This window comes from Camellia sinensis, chromosome 14, assembly GCF_055761805.1.
Source record: "Camellia sinensis isolate YWXY chromosome 14, ASM5576180v1, whole genome shotgun sequence".
Lineage (NCBI taxonomy): Eukaryota > Viridiplantae > Streptophyta > Magnoliopsida > Ericales > Theaceae > Camellia > Camellia sinensis.
Window position 1 is genome coordinate 2,150,309 of NC_138974.1, and position 19,221 is coordinate 2,169,529.

General features: G+C 37.0%; 1 protein-coding gene across 1 annotated transcript in view; it reads right to left on the bottom strand.

The window, feature by feature from the left end:
- Positions 1-201: 201 nt before the first annotated feature.
- Positions 202-19,221, bottom strand: part of LOC145807738 (glucosidase 2 subunit beta-like) — a 48,741-nt gene continuing 29,721 nt past the window's right edge. Inside the window, exons 6-17 of the mRNA XM_082906486.1 lie at positions 12,856-12,948; positions 12,683-12,748; positions 3,110-3,437; positions 2,827-2,931; positions 2,636-2,737; positions 2,461-2,518; positions 2,296-2,364; positions 1,404-1,491; positions 1,046-1,107; positions 904-955; positions 715-812; positions 202-594 (exon numbers count right to left, since the gene is read on the bottom strand). Coding sequence (XP_082762612.1) covers positions 750-812; positions 904-955; positions 1,046-1,107; positions 1,404-1,491; positions 2,296-2,364; positions 2,461-2,518; positions 2,636-2,737; positions 2,827-2,931; positions 3,110-3,437; positions 12,683-12,748; positions 12,856-12,948 — 1,086 coding nt within the window. The 3' untranslated portion in view covers positions 202-594; positions 715-749. The remainder of the gene's footprint in view (positions 595-714; positions 813-903; positions 956-1,045; positions 1,108-1,403; positions 1,492-2,295; positions 2,365-2,460; positions 2,519-2,635; positions 2,738-2,826; positions 2,932-3,109; positions 3,438-12,682; positions 12,749-12,855; positions 12,949-19,221) is intronic.

A 19,221-nucleotide genomic window follows, 5' to 3' on the forward strand; every position in this document is an offset into this window, starting at 1 on the left:
TTTTTAAGACAGTATTTACGAAACTAATTAGAACAAAAAATTGCATAAATTTATTCCTTCTTCGGTGCGGCTTATCATTTTATAATACAAATTAATAACATGGAAAGAAAAGATACTAGAACAATATAATACATATAAATTCAGAAGAAATCCAAATAAGATGTAAAAGTCTCAACTCGACCAAATTCACAGCCAAATTCATGGGTGTTCAAACTCCAAAAATTGCATTATAGTCAGAAAAATGACAGTCCTAGAGTACAGGGAAAAGGAATGCTAATTTTGGTGACAGACATACTACTATCATCTTTCTAAGTTTGATTGAAAAAAAAAAAAAAAAAAATGATGAACAACATGAAAATCAGAATTTGTTCAAGTTCACTACTTGTAAGAGCTTCCAAGTGGTTTTGGAGCAGCAACCATACAAAAAGGAAAAAGTGCTTTCAAGCCTCAACTCACCTTTTCTCTTTCGGTTTCCATTGGAAAGCCTAACTTCACAATTCGTGAAGAATCTTATATAAAATATATTAAGCAAGCTCCAAACAAAATGTGTAAGCAAGGCAACTTCAAATGCTGATTGCTCTTTCTCACTTAAACCTGCAAGAATGCTGCCTTTCAACCATTCTACCCAGAGGGTAAAGGAATACATCTACATACATATATATACAGAAGTATATGTACGTATATATGAGAAACCAATTCAAGGAACCACCATACCTTGAAGCGATCCCACGTAAACCTATCTGGAGGGTTTAAAGTTCATCATGACCCTGTGGTTGCTCCTTGTTCATCGAGACTAGTTTATCTTGTAGTTCCTGTCACAAGTTCAACAAAATACCCAAATACCATGGAAGTTCCAGAGCAGGAGAGTATGGATTGAAACTTAAACTGAATACAAATAAGTACCTTAAGTTTTTCTTCTACACAAAGAACTGGGGTAGATAGCAATGCTACATATCTGCCATGACAACAGAACATTCAGATGCTAGTGCATGGACTGCATGCATGCATGAGAGAGAGAGAGAGAGAGAGAGAGAGAGAGATTTACTCGCAACGGCTTGGTTCATCCACATCAGTTGCCTCATTCTTCAACCCACATCTTAACTTGACCTGTATAGTTAGTAAATAAGTTGATTATTCTTTTCCCTATTACATTATACAAATTAGACATATTCCAGTAATCAAACACAAGACCATGGTGATGAGTTGTTTAAAGAGAAAGAAAACAGAATATGACCACAATATCAGCACACAACCAAATCAAATTGACCATTCGAATGACATCCTATGGATGTGGGTCGACTGCATCTCTGCTAATTGAAACAGAACTTTTTAAAGATTAGTTTCACCACATCATACTAAACCAATGCATCACCAAGCAAAATAAGATGACGGTCAGCACATACCTTTAAACTTCTATCAGGTCCATTCCAGCATTTATCCCCACTTGAAAATAGCATGACTTTGTATGAATCCTCAAATTTTTCCCAATCCCTATATTCAGGTAATGGAGAAAGAACATAATAAACAGCAAGCTAATAAAAATGAAAAAAATGTGATGTTGGTGGCTCCATGGAAAAACATAAAATGAGCATAACCGGTACATGTATCCTTAAATATTTCCATAAATCAAATGTGCGTAGTATCAGTGTAACCATTAAGGTTGGCAGTCACTCAAGTGACAGTCAACTAACAAGGTAAAAGAGAAGGGTTGTATAAACATTAGGATGGGAAGAAACAACAGTCTTAGGGGTCGTTTGGCAAGTGGCTATTATTTTATCCAAAAAGTTTTCAACTCGTACAAAAAAGTCACAGATTCCTTCACATTCACTCTACAAATTCAAAGATTCCTTCCCATTCACGCTACTTTTTGCCCATTTTTCCATAAAAAGTCAAAAAATCCTTCCCAAACATATTGGTTTTTCTTCATCTCATATTTTAGCCAAAAAGCCAACAAAAAAGCTACTTTCCAAACGAGCCTAAATTAGATATTCCCATATGATAGTCAACTAGTTTACTTCATCCTCATTATCTGATGTTTCCAGCATGCAAAAACAACAATATACATGTGACTGCTTAGACAGCCAAGGGGCTCCTCAAGTTCATTCTCGACCTGGATCTCCCAAGTGGTAATTACCAATTTACCATCACACTCACAACATGACCAAACCAGTAATCCTACAACATCACTTGATCCACCGCTTTCAGTCCAACCCATAAGTTTTCAGTTTCCTTAACAAGGAAAGAACTCCAAAGGTCATCAGTGTAAGGGAAAAAATGGATGACATAGATGCCTACCCCAAGCGAGTTGTGCTGTGCCCCTCCTCCTGGGAAGCTTGTTTGAATGGGCAAATTTTGTAAACATACCTGAAGCAATATTTGCAATTCCCATGAATATTAAATGAGAAAAGACTAATGTTTGAAAAATAGTAACCAAACATAAGAGAATAAGAAGTTTGTAACTTGTTCTGCTTGATATCAAAGCAGTTATTGTAGAATGAATAGAACTCCTTCTCTGGACCTGTAATAATGATTTTTGGGTTCAGATACAGAAGGCAAGTCAATAACAACAAACCTCTTCATTTAGAAATAAACACAGCAGCAGTGATGCAAGTAACTGAATTTCACTTCAACTTACCAAAGTCATGTTTTAACTTTTTAGTCAAACTTGATATTCTTGATTGTATCTTAGACAACTTGGCACTGGCTTCATCATATTCTTTGCGTACATGAGCAGCCTCTACAGAAGCCAACACAACAGATAACCCTTTTACATGCATGCAGTCATTATTGTTTCCAATTGATAATAAACAAAATTTCTTTTGCTACCTGATACATCCACAGGAGTCTGGAACAAATTAACAGCTTGTAGAATGTTGCGCACAGTCTGTTGTATCTTCTCTAACCAAGATGGGTTACTTGCGGTTGTTATATCTGAACATGTAATATGATGATTACAAGTAACTAAAATAATAAATCGGGAAACTAAAGTTCACTGTAGATGCTACTTATCCCAAAACAAATAGATAAATAAAATTCACTGTAGCTGCAGAATGAAACGTTGAGGAATGGCTTCACATTTTCATGGGAATATTGGAAAGCAGTTGCAAACCTGACAAGTCTAAATCATCATCTGACACAGATTTGTACGAAGAACCAAAATCGTCATGATTCTCATCTCCAAAATCTTCCACAGGATCATCTTCACCATCATCGTCATCATATCTTTGGCTGTCATCCTCAGTTTCTGAATCATATCCTCTGTACTCCTCATCATGTACATCCTTTGGTGCCTCCTCAGAGATTTCAGGTTTATCGTCTTTCACAGCATCAACTTCCCTAGTTTGCTGCCCTGTATTTTCTCCTGTCCAACGGGAAGCAACAAGACGACCCAACTCTTCCTTTGATAGTGACTCAGCATCTTCAGATGCATCATTTTCCTAAAAACACCATCCAATGTAAATATCCATCTCCACAAATTAAGTTGAAGGCACCCATGTATGACAAGGTCAAAAATGGATGTCAAGTAACTACATGCGATCACTTAAAATTCCAATGAAATGCCAACACTAACAGGCATCTTCCAATTTCCAAAGATGAAGACAGATCTTTGCTCAAGGCACAAAAATATCCTGGAAGGGAATACATTTCAAGTTCTTCAAAATTATCAAAATGGAGTTTGCTCTTGGCATATAGTTGTACAAAATTAAAAAATTACATTTTAAATACTCAGAATCTATGAAGCACGGGTACGGGTACCAGTACTGGTACTGGTACGATACGGGTACGTCGATACGGTAAAATTAAAAAAAAAAAAAAGAGGTACGTGTACAGCTTGGTACGCTTGTAAAAAAATATTTATTGTTAATTTAGAGTAATGCAAAAATTAATTAAATAGTTTAATTTGTTAAGGTCCAACCTATAATTAACATTTAATGCCAAAAGTAAAGGCATAAATCAAAATTAAATGTCAATATATTAAATAACTTACAAACCATAGTTTAATTTTAAAATCATGTCAAACATTAAAAAAAAAAAAAAAAAAAGTCTAGTGAAAAGAGTTTTATCTGTGTAGTAGAAGAAAATATTGTTTCAACTGAGATACGGTATGCCTTGGGTATCTACTAGGTACATCTGGGTACGCCAAAAATTAAAAAGAAAAAATTTGGGTGTGTGTTTTGTGTATCCGGTACGTCTGCAGAAGTACTATACGAGGTACTATACGCCGGTATGTACCTGGTACGGGTATGGCATATTTTTCCAAATACCCATGCTTCATAGCTCAGAATAGAGTCAATGTTTGCCCCAGATTCCATTGAAACCCTCTTAAAATCCACGTACATAGTTTGCCTCTTAATTGAATCAATCACCAGTACATATATTTTTAGTTACAAAGTCCAATGAACATAATAGTACTTAAATGTGACACAATTTAATAATTAAAATTAGAAGTATCGTATGCTTCTCAAAGAACAAAAACACTATAGGTAATTGTATGTAATGAAGAAAATGGGGCAGAATAATTACATGCTTTAACATGATTTGTAATCAAATACAAAAATGTGTACACCACAATATTTTACAATTAAATAATTTTTAAAAATAAAACCACCTAAAATTCCACTAAAAATCATTATGAAAAAAATCTGCAATCTTACAAGGTCATATATTGTAGTCACATACTCTCTCCATTTATGAAAATATAAGCCATTCAATAATTCAAACAACATCACTTGAAAACAGATCCTTCAGTTATGTAAAATTTAACCATAGATACGGCACACTAAATATTCTAAAATGTGATGTAGCAAGTGCAGGTTCATGGCCTTAGAAATCAGTCAATGCACAAGTTAATTCTCTGAAAACTAAATCCAAAAATGGTGCCCTATTTCAAATTTGTCAAAATTCATGTAAAAATGACAAAAAAGTTGGAATATTTTTAAAAGAATTGGAAATATTCTGCTGCAAAATTCAGGAGGAAATGAACTTTTAATATTCTTTGTTATTTCAGCCAAAAAATTGGACCAATTCTCAAAAAAGCCAAATGAACTTCAGTCAAAAATAGTTGAAGCATAGTCGTCAAATCGGAATTCAATCGTGAATCGAAATGGCCTTGTACTGAATCAGGAATCGTAAATATTGGGACACTTTTTCTAAATTACATAGAAAAATATATCTACACTTAGCTATTAAATGTATCTAATAAATATGAAATATTTAGACTTAAATTAATAAAAATATTTTTTTAAATGATGATCATGTGGTCTAATAAGTGAAGAGTTAACACGGGTTCCCTGTACACCACTTTACCTTTTCCCTTTTAGATACTATTTTTTATTAGAAAAAATTAGTCTAAGGTCCCTCTCTCATATTTGATAATATAAGTGATCCACAACATTATTTTATTATGCTTAAGATCCTCCACCCCCACAATCATATATACCACACAGAAATTTCCAAATCAATCCCACCACTATCTCTCTTTCCCCGATCTTATCACTTCACCTCCGTCGTAGTTATCGCCTCCTCCACTGTTGCTGCCAGCACCTCTCATTCAGATCAACTTCGCAAATCGCCTCTCCCTTCAGATCAGCGCCTCTCCTCCACCACCATCACCATTTCTCTGCAATTCACAGACCAAGCGAGACATTCATTGACGACAAAATGTGCATCTAAACTTTCACAGAGCAAGTCACAACTTTTGATCGATTGTCTATGGGGAGTGTTTCGTCTGAAGATGGGTCAGATCAGCAGAGTGAGCTCTGTGGAAGTTATAGCTTGAGTGCCGATGTGAGTGAGTCCAAGAGTTAATATAATGCACTCACCTTAAAAAAAAGTATGAAGTGGTGTTTGTATATAGATGTATAAATGTCTATATGTATAGATTAAAGGAAACACTTGGGCCTTCTTTCCTGGAAGCAATAATAGTCTCCTCCAAAGAAAACAAGAGTAGATTGAGAGAGAGTAAGGACAGGGCGATGATTGCGAGGCAGTGTGATTTTCTTGGACCCCAAACAGACAGAAAAAGGAACAATGCTCTCCAGTGAAATTTTAAATTTCTCTGGCTTCCCTAGCCTTTTATGGACTCTCCAGAGAAATTTCAAATTTATCTACCTTCCATATACTTCTCATATACTTCCCACTCTCCAGAGAAATTTCTCAGGGAAAAATTTCTCTGGGTTAGAATTTCTCTGGACTGGAATTTCTCTGGATCAATGTTGAGGGGCCTTAGACATTATGAAAATATTAAATGTCCTTTATACTATAAAATTTTAATATCAGGGACTCTAAAAAAAAAATCATTTTTATTAACCATTCTTAATAAATAAATAAATAAAACCGACAAAGAAAAAGGAACAATGCTCTCCAGTGAAATTTTAAATTTCTTTGGCTTCCTTAGCCTTTTATGGACTCTCCAGAGAAATTTCAAATTTATCTACCTTCCATATACTTCCCATATACTTCCCACTCTCCAGAGAAATTTCTCTGGGAGAAATTTCTCTGGACTGGAATTTCTCTGGATCAATGTTGAGGGACCTTAGACATTATGAAAATATTAAATGTCCTTTATACTATAAAATTTTAATATCAGGGACCCTAAAAAAAAAAACCATTTTTATTAACCATTCTTAATAAATAAATAAAACAAAGAAAGACAAACTCCCAAATTTTATTTTTGTTTTTTTTTTTGATTGACAACAAAAAAATTTCTTAAGGCACAAAGCCAAAACAAAACTAATACAAGGATGAGGCATCCTCTACAAAGAAAATAAAAAAACAAGAAGAAGCGATAGTCGCAAGGCACAATCACAATCACAATCACACTACATATTACACACTGACACCCAATTTGCAACAATCAAAAAAAAGTGGAATCCGTCCAAAAAAAGGATTCAGCAAAGCCCAAAAAGACGCTAAATGTCGAACTCTTTCCCATTAAAAGTCGATATAGTTCCTTCAAAAACACGTGCATTTTTCTCCAACCAAATAACCCAAAAAGTCACAAAGACTACACAAAGCCAAAGCACCTTGGCCCTCATTGTTCAGTCCAAAACTCCAAACTCAACTAAAAGCATTTGTGCGCTAGTTTTTGGAGCCACCCATATAACCTCCCCCAAACTAAGCAACCTTTGCCATAAACTCAATGTTACTAGACAATGCAAAGATAAATAGTCCAGTGATTCTCCATTCCTACATGATGCACCATTGAGGATTTAGAAAATGGGAAGGTCTCCTTATTTACATTGTATCATTTGTCAAAGTGCCTCCATGAACCAAGATCCACATGAACACCTTTACCTTCAGAGGAACACAAGCCCTCCAAATCTTCTTTTGAAAAGGAAACCAAGGTAAGTGAGGCTTACCAATGATTTTGTCAAAAAAATATTTACAAGAAAAAGAACTTGATGAATGAATAGCCCAAAACCCACTTATCCTCCAAGTTTGGAACCAAAGAGACATGCTCAAGCCTTGACAGCAAAAACACTAACTCCCTAGCTTCCCTATCATTCAAATTCCTAAGAAGATTAAAATTCCACGAAATTGGAGCCAAAGAAGAGCAAGCCGCAATAGAACAATTATGAGACTGAGACACTCTATATAAATGTGGAAAAGACAAAGCAAAGGAAGAAGAATCCACCCAAATATCCTCCCAGAATTTGACAACTTCACCATTATCCACCCTCACAGAAAGAAAATTGGGATTAAATTGGATAAATATGAGAAATTGACTTCCAAGGAGTACATTCATTACCCCGAGAGACCACCTGTGAGTCTCTACCATTAGCATGAACCCCATACTTGCTTCTAATAACCGCATGCCATAATGAATCACACTCAATTGGGAATCTCCGTAACCACTTGCCAAGTAAGGCCATGTTCCTAGCCACAATATTACCTGTAGCCAATACACCCTTCTCCTTAGGACAAGAAACAATCTCCCAATTCACCAAATGATCCTTCTTGCCCTCATCCTTTCCTTCCCAAAGAAAATCGCTCATCAATTTTTCTAATGATCTTTCCACCTTGACTGGAACCTTAAACAAAGACAAAACAAATTGGGATACCACATAAAACTATCTTAACCAAATCGAAATTAGATCATACCTTCATCCTGGAATAACTGAGGGCAAGTGTACCTACCCCCTCATGAAAGTACCACCCTACTCTACCCATCCAATCTTTTGCCTATCTTTTCCACAACTAGGCTCCAGAACGATTCATTTCTAGGATTACCTCCAAAAGGGAGACCCAAGTATTTGAACGGAAGTGTCGCAATACCATATCCTAGAAGCACAGCCACTCGCTGAAGCTGATTATTATCCAAACTAATACCCACCACACTACTTTTTTCCAAATTGACCTTAAGCCCTGAGATTATTACCCCAAAAAGTCTCAATACCAAAAAAAGATTAACCGTTTGTCTCATCTCTTGAGGAAAAGAAAATAGTATCATACGCGAATTGTAAATGTGTCACGCTAATCCTATCTCTACCAACATCTAACCCCTCGAACAAACCTACCTCTCTAGCCCTGTCCACCATCCTTCCAATCACGTTTGTCACCAAAATAAAAAGAAAATGAGATAAAGGATCCCCCTACCTTAAACCTCTAGAAGCCATAAAACTCTTCTTACCATTGACAATCACCAACATATTACAAGTTGCCAAACACCCCCTAATCCATGACCTCCATCTCTCTCCATAACCCTTTTTATCCAATACAAAATCCAAAAACTGCCAATCCACATGATCACAAGCTTTCTTAAAATCCACCTTAAAGACAAGAACCTCCTTTCCCAAGCTTCTATATTTCTCCACCACCTCATTTGTCACCAAAACCACATCTAAAATCTGTCTACCTTTCACAAAAGCCCCTTGTGTTGGAGACACAGTCGCCCCCCAAGAAGTCCTTAACCCTTTTGACAAAACCTTCCCAAAATCTTGTAAAGTGATGTGACCAAACTAATGGGCCTGAAATTGCCAATTCTGACAACACACTCCTTAGGAATTAAACAAATGGATGTGGCATTTGCACACAGGTTAACCAACCCCGTCTCATGAAATTCCGTAAATACTCTTATCAAATCCCCTTTCACTACCTCCCAACAATCCTAAAAGATAGCCATTGAGAAACCATCTGACCTGGAGCTTTGTCCATTTCACAATCAAAGACCACCTCTTTAATTTTCAATTCATCAAAAGGCCTCTCCAGCCAGCTTGCACTTGTTTGAGCAATAGACCCCCACTCAAGTCCTTCAATCCCCGGTCTAACCATCTCATCCTTTGAAAACAACTTTGAGTAAAAATCAAAAATTCCTTTGACCATATGATCTTCCCTTTCCTCTACTAATACTGGACTTACCTCCAATTTTTTGATAAACTTCTTCCTTTTCCCATCTACAATCTTAGGAAAAAACTTTGAATTAATGTCTTAATATCCCCCTCTTTCAACCACTTCACCTTTGCCTTTTGAGCCCAAAAAATCCGCTTCCTAAAAATCAACTTTCCCAACTTCAACCTAAGCTCAATTCTCTCTCTCCTCATTGACTCAACCAGATCCCCTCGCATTTCCAACGCGTCCATTTCTTCAATCCTACTCAACACCTTAAGTTTTGAAGACTCCAAGTCCCCAAAAACAAACAGTCTTCTGAAAATAAATTAATTACAAAAAAGGGACATGCCAACTGGCATCTCCCGTATATGTCATCGCCCTATCATTGTGTCCAACACGGCTACGACAACTGCTTTGAAGTGTCAGTGCTTTATAGATGTTTGATACCAAAGCTTTTGAGTCTATCATTAGTGCTTAATCTCCCTATCATCACAACCCACACCACAAAAATAATCTTTGGTATGTGCTCTATAAACCATGTTAAGCTAGACCACTCCACTCTTGCCTTTGGTTCCTATATTTCATGTGTAGCAACCTAAGAAACATGGACATGGACACAAACACGGACACGCGACACGACAAGTATAGGCTGACAAGCCAATTTTCAAAAAATACAAGACACGATAATTTTAAATATTTTTTATATGTTATATATACGAATATATCATTCAAAGATAATAAAAAATGCAATATGATACTAATTCTTATAAATTTATATGATTTTTGTTTTATTATTATATCTTAAGTTGTTTTGTTTAAACTTACAATTAGTTTCACCTATGTCTAATGGATAGACATGTGTGTCTTCTAAGTGTCCAAAGAATCTCCGAGTCTTTAAAAAAAAATTATAAAACTGGACACGTTTTGAAGAGTGTTAGACTCATGTTGGCGAAGTGTCCAAAGAGTGTCGGTGTCCAACACGGACACGGACACAACACGGATACGTCACCTTCTTAGAAGTGTCCGTACTTCTCACTGGATATTCTCCCCTAGGGCTGAGAGTATAAATGGTGTGTGGTTTCCTGGAGCACTTATATTGTACTACTGTGCTGGTGCTGCTGCGATGTTTGCAGTTAGAGCAGTGTGCTGCTACTGAGGTGGACTTGCTCTTCTCTTGCATTGGAGTTGTGCTGCTGGGTGCTGAGCAACCTGCTGGTTTTGTCATTCACGAAACCTGTGATTCTATTTTCGAATCTTTTGGTTTTGCAGTTGAACTGACATAATTGTATAAAATTAGCTTGTTTTGTGCAGATGGCCCTCATCTTCTTTCTTTCTCTAGTAGATGATTCCCATCCTGGTACTGGCCTTACGGTATGCCCCTTTATTTTGTAAATCACGTCTATTCTTTTATATATGTACTCATAACTTATTTTTTGGAGGGTAAAAACACTAAAATTAGTTCTATGATTGGGTATTATTATTAGATTTAGACTAGGTTATTTAATAACCCAATAGCACTTAAAACTTAATGTGTGTTTTCTTCAAGGCACTCATGTCATCATTGGTGCGGATGATGTTTTGGTTGGAAATGGGATTCAAATGGCCTACTGTCGGTCTCTTCCTTCTTTAAGTCCATGAAAGGGGGAGGAGTTGTGGATTTCCCTTGGAAGGGAATTTGGAGGAACAGAGCACCGCTTAAGGTGGGATTTTTTATGGCATGGAGGCAAGGGAAGCTATCTTGACAACAGACAAACTGAGATGTAGAGGCAAATTTGTGTTGGAGTGGTGCTTCATGTGTAAAGGATGGAGGAGAGTGCCAATCACCTTCTCCTGCATTGTTCAGTAGTTAGGGAGGTATAAAGCATGGTGTTCTCAATATTTGGTGTGGAATGGGTAATGCCTTGCTCGGTCCAGGATTTGCTTGCCTCTTGGAGTGGTGGTTGACCGAGAGGTAAATGTTGGGATAGAAAGAAGATTGTCAAGGATGGCAGGATATGGCTAACTTGCTTGATGAGGTGTTGTTTGTGCAAAAGAAAATTAGAAGTGTAACCAATGAAAAAAGCTGAGATATACAGGGGAGGTGTTCATTCTGTAGGCGGTACGAAGTCCCAGAACAGGGGCAAATAGAGAAGGCTTCTATGTTGATCTGTCAAAGCCAATTTTGGTAGATTTTAAAGCAATGACTAAAAGTGTAGGTTTGACTGCCAAAAGCAGGACCTGCTGACTAAGGTGTTCCAGAAAGAGAATCATCACTGTGAAGTTGAGTGGCAAATGAAAGACTTCCGCTTTCTTCCCAGCTTTTTCTTTCTTCCCTTATAATCTAATTCCCAATTTAATAAGAGAGATAGTTTCAACAAGGGTGTGGAGAAAAGCAAATTAACTAGTGTACAAAATGACAACTATATTAATTCTGAAATTGTGCAGTTAATCACTTCTAAGCCTAACAACAAATCAAGAACCACAACTCCAATTTGTTTCATGAGTCTCAACAATTAATCTGTAATTGTACGAGTTTGTTATCTTGGCAACTTCATCTTCAAAAAAATAAAATAAATGACGGTCAAGATTTTTCATCTACTTGAAATCTATTTGACACAAATTATAAATAGTCCAACGTTATTGAAAAAGTAAAGAAGAGGTTCAGCAATAAGGTCTACAATTGCATAAGCACCAATTGCAGGTGCATTCTGATCCAAGTATTACCATCACCTGCCCACAGCCCAGATGCAATATGAGGCCCGATTGCAAGCATTACATGAGGTGTACTCAAGCCATTACTTTGAGCAGAATGCAATTATCACCCTGGTATTAAACAGCCTTGGGTCCCAAAACCAAGTTCATATCTCCAAAAGTCCAAAGTTGGCTTTCTAGTTTCGATCTATGGTTAGAAGATCACTCACAAGGTGAGATGTTTCTCTTTCTGAGATACATCACGGCCTGTTTTAATCAATAAAGTGCTAAGGAGTTCATGAAGTTGGAAAACTAAGGTAAGAACAAAACTGAATAGAATTGAGGTTAAAATGCAATATACAGCATGAAGCTTGATAGAGAATTTAAAGGAGAATTTAAACTGTGTCATTGCCTGTCAATTTGGGCATCTTCTTTACCTCATTTTAAAGGGGTCCCATTCTTTTTCACTTCTAAAGATTGGAAAGTTGTTTGTGATGTATAGGGCTTTGGTGGGTTTTTTGTTTTGATGTAATGGTCGTTTGTTCTTGGAAAGGATACGTTGTCCGCTCTTTGTTGTTTGTTTTTTTTTTTGGCTTCCTTATCAATAAAACTTCTTCTGTTGCCGATCAAAAAAAAAAAAAGCTTGATAGAGAATTAGTTTTATGGTATGTTCAGGTAGTACCTTGCTTACGACACCAGGATCAGATTCATACGCAACTGGAGATTCTTCCTCTTCCTTTGCTTCACCCTATAAGATGGAAACATGGATCAAACATGTCAATATCTTATGTGTAAGCTATGACACATAACCTCTTCCAAAAAACTATGTTTGCAGAAGGAGAGGTCCTCATTCACCTCTTGTACTTCATTCTTTGGAAGTCCTTCATTTCCAGAATTATCACTATGTGCAATTTCATCTATGAAGTCATTGGGGTGTTCTCTCGCATCCTGTCATAATGCTGTGAAATATGAGAACCCAAAAAAGGGAAGAAAAAAAAAATACTCACAATAAAAAAAATTAAAAATAAATAAATAAATATTGACCATAATGATTTAGCCATCACAAGCAATGCAAGCATGTAAAGGCATTTAGATAAATCCCAAACACAAGACGAAATTAATAACAATGATAATGACAATGACTAAGATTGCATTAATATCACAAGAATATTCTTGCTCCTTGAATATCACATCATCAATGTATCATCATCAAAATTATCAAAAGTACATGAAAATTACTCAGGGTTCTTAGAATAGTACAATTCAGGATTTAGTTCATATGATTTGATACAAGTTTCAAACAAACAATTTGAATTGTACTGTTGAATCGAAAATTGAGTGAATCACACAATTCACTACGATTCAGTTATGATTCGTTTTTGTTTGCACAAGACATAAAATGACATCGCTTTCACCTCTTTATGAAGAAATGAAGAGGAGATCAATTAGTAATATCAATATACATGGTTTTATATGTGTGTATATATAATTTAGTTATATTGATATTTATTTTATTTTAAAAACTCCGTGTATTTTTATATGTATTTACATATACAAAATAATATATTATATTAAATAAAGTGAATCTTACAATTCACTAGTCAATATAACTCACAATTCACTATTTTAGCAAAATGATTCACAATTCTATTTGTGATTTAATAACAATGCTTACACTCCATTTGTTTTGGTGAAAATTATTTTTAGTATTTTCTGGCATTTGGTACAATGAAAAAAAAAAAAAAAAAGAAGAAGAAGAGAGAGAGAAATAATTTTTTATGGTCGACAAAAAATGAGTTGATTTAGGAAAAAATGTTTTCTGCTCTTTTAAGCTAGAAAATATTTTCGTAACCAGTCTTATCAATGGCGCCATGACCACTACTCCTATTGTCGCTACCCTACCACCACCCACCACTGCCGCCACTACCACCACTAGAGTTGTGCAAAAACTGCACAATCTGCCTAAACAACCCAAAATGCGTAGGTTGAAACGGCTGGTGGTTCAGGTTGAGCAAGTAAAGCCACTTTTAGTGGTGGGTAAATTGTAGGCAGTTCAAAATACTTTCACCTGCTATGCTTATAAACGTTTTGTAGTAACCTTGTGCACCATACCACACAACAATTTCTTCAAAAGTAGCCTTGTGCTCTCTCCATCACCGGCTGACTACTCTGCCGGAAACGATCTTCTTCAGGTAATCTCAGTATCTCACTTCTCTCCCCATCACCAGAATCCATCCACCACCGAACTCCCTCCATCATAGTCGGACTCCGTCCATCACATCCCCTTCACTGTCTTCCCTTGTTGCCCCTCATGCACTCCCCCCTTCATTGTCTTCCCCTACTCCTCTCAGCCCCTCACCTCCCCTTTCCCTTGCTTTCCCCTCCATCACCAACAACCCTGTCCCCTTCATGGACTCACTTCTCCACTCTTCCCCCATCACAAAATTAAATGTTCTAATTCGAGCATTATGGTTAGATTCAAAAACTTTACAATATGAACATTTTTGCAGGTACCATATCAGTAACTGATTCTGTGAGTAAGATGGGACTAATTTTGTTTTGTGACTAATGTATTAGTATTAGTTTTAAATGTTCTGATTTGTGTTTTGTAACAGATTTTTGAACTATTCAATAACCTTACAATAGAATCATCATTTTTTAAGGTACTATTATTAGTATACGACATCAAGGGTGACCATTGGTTCAATGGTAATCCTTTGCCTAATAATCTTGAGGTTATGAGTTCAAGTCTCGGGGCAATCATTTTGTGCACTATGCCAAATGTAAGATGTGTGCCCAATCTCTCCCCTCTCAAACACACATTAATGTGTACTATTTGGGCTTTTTTTTTATTATTAGTATACGACTTTGTGAGCAAAATGGGACTAATTTTGTATTACCTGCCCGACTTTGCAAGTTGAAAACACTGAGATTTCCAACCAACCCGCCGATTTTTTATGGTGGCAAGTCGGCTGCAGTTGGCAAATTAGCTAATCCGCTATCAACGGTTCAGTTGCCTTTTTAACATTAAACAACACAAAACTGCCCTGTGAACACTGTAACCACCACCACCACCACTACCTTATTTTTTTTGATAAATAAATATTCAGGTTTTATTAGAAAGTATCAAGGTGATGCAAAGAATACAAAAATTGAGCCTTGAAAAGTACAAAAACTAAACAATCAAATCATCCACAAAATCTACAAATAACTATGCAACACCAAAAGAAGCCTATTCTCTCGAACCACGGTACAGAATGAGATACCCCCTGGAAAGTCCATCTATTACGTTTTGATGAGAAGGTCCAATCAAGAACAAGAGAAAGAGAATGTAGAAAGAGAATTTAGAGAGATCTCAATCAATCAATGTTATAAATCAAAAATTCGTTAGAAAGTGGTTATGCCTCTTCTAGATATAGGCTACAATTCCCTCCATTAACCATCACATGCTATGCACATGATATCCTACAACACGTTCCAACTAAATCAACCACAATAAATACTGAGCCACAAGCAACCACGCATTTCAACATCATTTCCCAACTCTCACCGCTCTCCAACTCATGAGCACGTCCACAATCATACTCGACTGAACCCAAACAGCCCAACAATAATCAACCAAAGCTGAGACACAAACGGACAATGGATAAGCAAATGAGTTTGCATCTCTGTAACACATACAGCACCAATTAACCAAAATGTGACAGCGCCGAATCAAATTATCAATAGTCAAGATCCGTCCTAAATCCATTGTCCACACGAAGAAAGCAACTTTGGACGGAAACACCATCACCCAAACACTCTTCCAAGGAAACAAAACCACTGACCTTCCCCCAAGCTCATGATAGTATGAAGACACCACCACCTTATTGCCACCAACACCACTGTTGCTGTTGTCACAAACACCACCCTACCACTAGCTTCACCATCGCAGCCACTACCACCGTACGACTACAACCACCACATCCCCACCACTCACCACTCCACCACCACCACCATTGCCACAAACCACTAGGACATTATTTTTAGAGTCAACCAAACATAAAAAACCGTTTTCCCAGAAAAATGTTTTTCATTCAAACAAACGGAGCATAAATTTACATAAACTATTTGATACAATATAATGAAGTCTATTCTCATTTTGGGGCAAGTTTTGGCAAAAGGGGGAATGAAAAGATTTAGATTTTACTTCATAAATCTCAAAAAAACCATAGCACCATTTTAATTCAAAACTAGCTTAACAACCATATTGTAAAATTCACAACATCAATCTTATCTCTAACAATTATCAATAACATTCCCTCAAAATTATAATTTTTTAAAAAGAAAAATATAGTTATTCTATACAAAAATTAAACACAATATTTATCAAAATCATCTTATCCTAATCATTAGAACAAAAACAATGTGCTTAATTATATCAAGGATAATTAATAATGGGTCACCAAGTAGAGGCTCACAATTATAGTACCCTAATAAACAGAGGTTTTTTGCGATTATTACAGAATCAAGTGGATGATTATAGCGATCTCGGGTTTACCCTTGTTGTACAGTGATCCGGACATGTGTCCGTGGATGTTGGTAGTTGTTTATTATCTTGTTTACATCCTTTCTTACTCTGTATTTGAGTTATAGGATGTGTTGGGCGGGTTGGTTTCAGGTTGGTTGAGTTTAGAAACCAAAACTAGTTGCCCAGATTTTTGGCCTGTCCGCTCGAGCGGAGGTGTTGGCGCTCGAGCGGGGAATACATTCATCCAGTATCTTGTTATGCAGTGTTGTGAGCTCGAGCGTAGGGTTGGGAGCTCGAGCGGAGGTCTGGTTCTGCAAAAGTGCTGGGCGAGTGCATTCTGCGCTCGAGCGGGAGGTTGGCCGCTCGAGCGGAAGTCTGTGAGTGGCCGCTCGAGCGGGGTGTTTTACGCTCGAGCGGAGACCTGGGTTAAAGTCCCGAAATTGTGACTTTTCAAATCACTTTTTCACTTTCTCTTCTCTCTCTTACTTTTCCAAAATCACCATTGTTGAGCCTCTCACTCTAGACTCTACCTTCTCTCTAGGTTTTGATCTAGTAGGAGTGATTTACTCACCTTTGGCCTTTACAAAAAAAGTTGTTGATCGTCGAGGGCTTCATTTTAATCTGAAAATCTCGGGTTTTGGAGCACGTTGGGTTTTGTCGTCTTCTCCTTTGTGGCTTAAACTTCGAGGTAGGGATAACCTACTCCTCTCTATGGGTTTTGTCCTTAAATTTTGGTAATTTGAGATGTTGGGCTTGGTTTGGTAATTTGGTGAAAGTTTGGGACTTTTGCGTAATTTTACAAAAGTTGGGGTTTTATTTATAATAAACCTAAATGCATGTTTGGCATGGAAAATGGAATTAATGTTGAATCATTGATGAAAATGGGACCTAAGGGTTGAAATGTTAATTATGGGAATTGACCTAATTACATTGTTTAATTAATTGGGATAATTAATTGAGAGGAATGAAGAAATGAAATGTTGATTGAATATCCATTTGTGCATTTATTTTCTGTTTTAGAAATAACTGCTTTGGGCTATCGGTGGAGGATAGTCGAGATTGTTGTAGACAATGCATGATGATTAGGTAAATGGAAACTAATCAATGGAATGTGTCATGGAACTTGACGGTTGATAGAATACATTAATTGTGTGTATTGTGTGATTGTATATAGAACCAATGTGTTTATATACGTTATGTGTAGAGGAGGAGATAGGGGATGTACTCCGCGGTTTAGGGGAAGATAGGGGATGTACCTCTAAACCGGATAGGTATTGGGAGGAGATAGGGGATGAACTCCGTAGACAGAGCTCATATGCTTGTCTAGAGAAGTGAAGATAGAGCTCATATGCTTATCTTTGTGAAGTGAAGTGTGGATACAGCTTGTATGCTTATCTGTGGATATTGTTGATATACATATCTGTTGTAGAGTGTGGATACAGCTTGTATGCTTATCTGTGGATATTGTTGATATACATATCTGTTGAGAATGTGGATATAGCTTTTATGCTTATCTGAATGTGAGATATAGTTTTCATACATATCTGTGGAAATGATGATAGAGCTAGCATGCTTATCTGTTGAAAAAGGGAAAATGAAAAGTAATTGGGACTTGTAAGTCGTTGACATAAATATGAAATTTATGTGATTGTATCAGTGTTGACCAACTATCAATTGCTAATGTTTTAGTCATTATCCATGGTTGGTTTAGTGTATTTCTACTGGGCTGTGGCTCACCCTATATGGGAATATCATTTTCAGGTACAGGAAGCATGCCACCTCCAAGGACATAGCTGGGAGGCTTGTGGCGGGCATAGTTTTGTCGTTTTACTTTGATGTATTACATGTAATTTCAAGCCAAGGGCTTAATGTGTAAACGAGTTAGAACTCTTTGTTGTAACCAAGTGTTAACTTGGAAAGCTGTAAGCCCGTAGGGCATTTTGTTATGAGGTTAAACATGTAATACTTATGTCTTGGAATTCTAATGAATAAAAGGAATGCGGTTAGTTTAAATGTTAATGCATGTCTTATCTGATGGGTTATTGTTATTATTTTGAGGGCGTTACAACTTGGTATCAGAGCGTACCGGGTTCGAATATTTTGGGTACGTGGGAAGTGATTAGTATCACAATGGGTTTGTCTCGCTTGATAGAGACTTAGATGTAGTATCATATGCTATGTGCTTAAGTGATAACATGCTTATGTGACTATGTGGATATGGGATTTAATTTCTAGGATGTTGATTGGATCCTTGAGTTTCTGGGAGTCTTGTTGGAAAAGCACTTGATCAATGCTATTTCTAACCGGAACTCTAGTAACGCCTCGGGACTATCATTATCCGGAAATGAAGTTCGTAAGTGCTTATGTGTTTATGTGCTTATGTGGAGTGAATTACAGTTGTCCATGCATTAGGACGTGAGTGTTTAGTTTCGGCACACTTATGAATGTGCTAACGTTCTGTGTTGCCTTTATTAGGATGTCAGGACGAGGAAGAGGTGCTAGGCGTGGTAGACCTGCGAGGCAGGAAGTACCGTTACAGGGTGAGATTCCGGCAGTGCAGGAGGGAGTTGGGCAGGCCAATGTGGCCGAGCCAGTAGGTCAGCAGGCTATGGGTGCCTTGGCCAGAGAGATAGCAGGAGCTTTAGGTATTCTTAGAGCTGGGAATCAGGCAGCTGAGACAGGGCCTTCCTTCTTGAAAAGGGAGTTCTTCC